The sequence below is a fragment of the Hydra vulgaris genome, chromosome 01, assembly GCF_038396675.1.
Source record: "Hydra vulgaris chromosome 01, alternate assembly HydraT2T_AEP".
Lineage (NCBI taxonomy): Eukaryota > Metazoa > Cnidaria > Hydrozoa > Anthoathecata > Hydridae > Hydra > Hydra vulgaris.
The window spans coordinates 35,802,162-35,804,332 of NC_088920.1; the positions used below are offsets into that span (position 1 = coordinate 35,802,162).

Consider the following 2,171-nt stretch of genomic DNA (forward strand, 5'->3'; position numbering starts at 1 on the left):
TATATATATATATATATATATATATATATATATATATATATATATATATATATATACATATATATATATACACACACATATATATATACATATAATATATATATATATATATATATATATATATATATAAATATATATATATATATATATTTATATATATATATATATATATATATATATATATATATATATATATATATATATATATATATGCATGGGGTTTTTTTTTAACCCCATGCTATATATATATATATATATATATATATATATATATACATATATATATATATATATATATATATATATATATATATATATATTTATATATAGCATGGGGTTAAAAAAAGCTATAACCCTAATATATATATATGTATATATATATATATATATATATATATATATATATATATATATATATATATATATATATATATATATATATATATATATATATATATATATATATATATATATATATATATATATATAATAAATATAATTAATAATAGCAGAGGTTATGATTTTTTTGTTGCGAAGACAAGAAAATTAAAAAAAAGCTAGACAGTCATGTTAACCATGCGTGCGAGAAAAACAAGATAATCATAGAAGCGTGCGCTAGTGTTGCGAAGGTAAAATTTACTGGAAAATTTTGAAAATTTACCGCCTGGTAAATTTTTAATTTTTTTTTTACTTATTTTCATTATTCATATAAAAAAAATATTTTTTTTTAAGGAAAATTTACTCTCTTCGATTTAAAATTTACCTGTAGGTTTTGAATCAAATTTTACCGGAAAATTTTTGGCTCTTTGAACCGTTTGTATTTGTTATGTATAAATAAAATAGTATCGTTAAACAATTTGAAATAAAATTCAATATAAAAAAAAGTTATGTAATTCTAAAGTTGAATTTATTTCTAATACATTATTTAGTATAATCATTTATAATTGCTATCTTTTATTTTTAATTTAATATTTATTTTTATTTCAATTGTATTCATATATTTTTACTACTATTCAGCAAACAAACCAATTAAGTACCAATTCTGGTTTCGAATCAGTTTGTTATCTTTACTGCATCAATTTGATATGATAATACTTGTTAGTATTATTTATCAGAATTAGTTCTTGAAAGCTTTTTTCAAAATGCAAACAAGACGTCAGGGTAATGCAAAAAGTCGTCGTAACGCATTGAAGACACTAAGAAAAAGGGACTGTGTTGGCTTATTATTAGTCGGAAAATGTGAAACTGGTAAAAGTTCGCTTGTAAACAGATGGATAAATGGAGATTATAAAGACTATTATATACCAACTGTCGAAGAATTTTACTTAAAATCTTACGGCGTTATGGGGCATAGTGTTAATGTTGGAGTAATTGATATGTCAGGATCATGGGACTTTCCGGGAATGCTAGATTTGTATTTCAATAAAGCTGATAGCATAATTTTTGTTTATGAAGTTAATAACAAAGTTTCTATTTCTGAAATGTTTTTGTTTTACCAGCGTTTGGTTAAAATTCGTGGGGAAAATCACGAGGTTTATATGACTGTAGTTGGCACTAAAATGGATAAACAGCAACAATACGATGAAAGTACGAAAAATGAAGCTGTTGATGCTTTTATAAAAGAAATAGGAGGACGTGCAAAGCACACCATTACGTCGGCAAAGTTAAATATAAACGTCGTTGAAGCCTTTGAAGCAGCGCTGAGTAACGTTGTAGCAAACATGACTCCGAATGAAGACGCCATTAAAAGATTAGATAAATTAATGAAGACTAATGAAAAGAAAAGCATTTGTTCAGCATGTAGTTTGATGTAATAATTTTATATAAGATAAATTGAAATTTAACAGCGCAAATCGCCACTTGCCGACAAAATTCTACTTAATACCATTTGCTCCCTTAAAAGTAAACATTACATGTTTTTACGGCATTCTAAGATTCATGCCGATTGAGTTTGCAGTAGAGGATAAGACCATTCATGAAGATCTAGTTATATTTTGAAACAGAAGCTCTCTGGATAAACAGCTTCCATTGTGTGTGAAGTACTTGTATAAAGTCATAATAATTGTGTATTTAAAATAAGTTTTTTGTTTCTTTATTTGATAACTTGACATTTAGTTCACGAATTATAGTTCTCAAATTACAATAAAAAAATATATTTTATTTAAATCGAA

At 23.6% G+C, this 2,171-nt stretch overlaps 1 protein-coding gene across 1 annotated transcript; it reads left to right on the top strand.

Moving 5' to 3' along the window:
* Nucleotides 1-991: 991 nt before the first annotated feature.
* Nucleotides 992-2,171, top strand: LOC100200072 (GTP-binding protein Di-Ras1). Its single transcript, XM_065788015.1, has one exon. It carries the CDS (start codon nt 1,143-1,145, stop codon nt 1,812-1,814), a length of 672 nt encoding a protein of 223 aa, XP_065644087.1. The 5' UTR covers nt 992-1,142; the 3' UTR covers nt 1,815-2,171.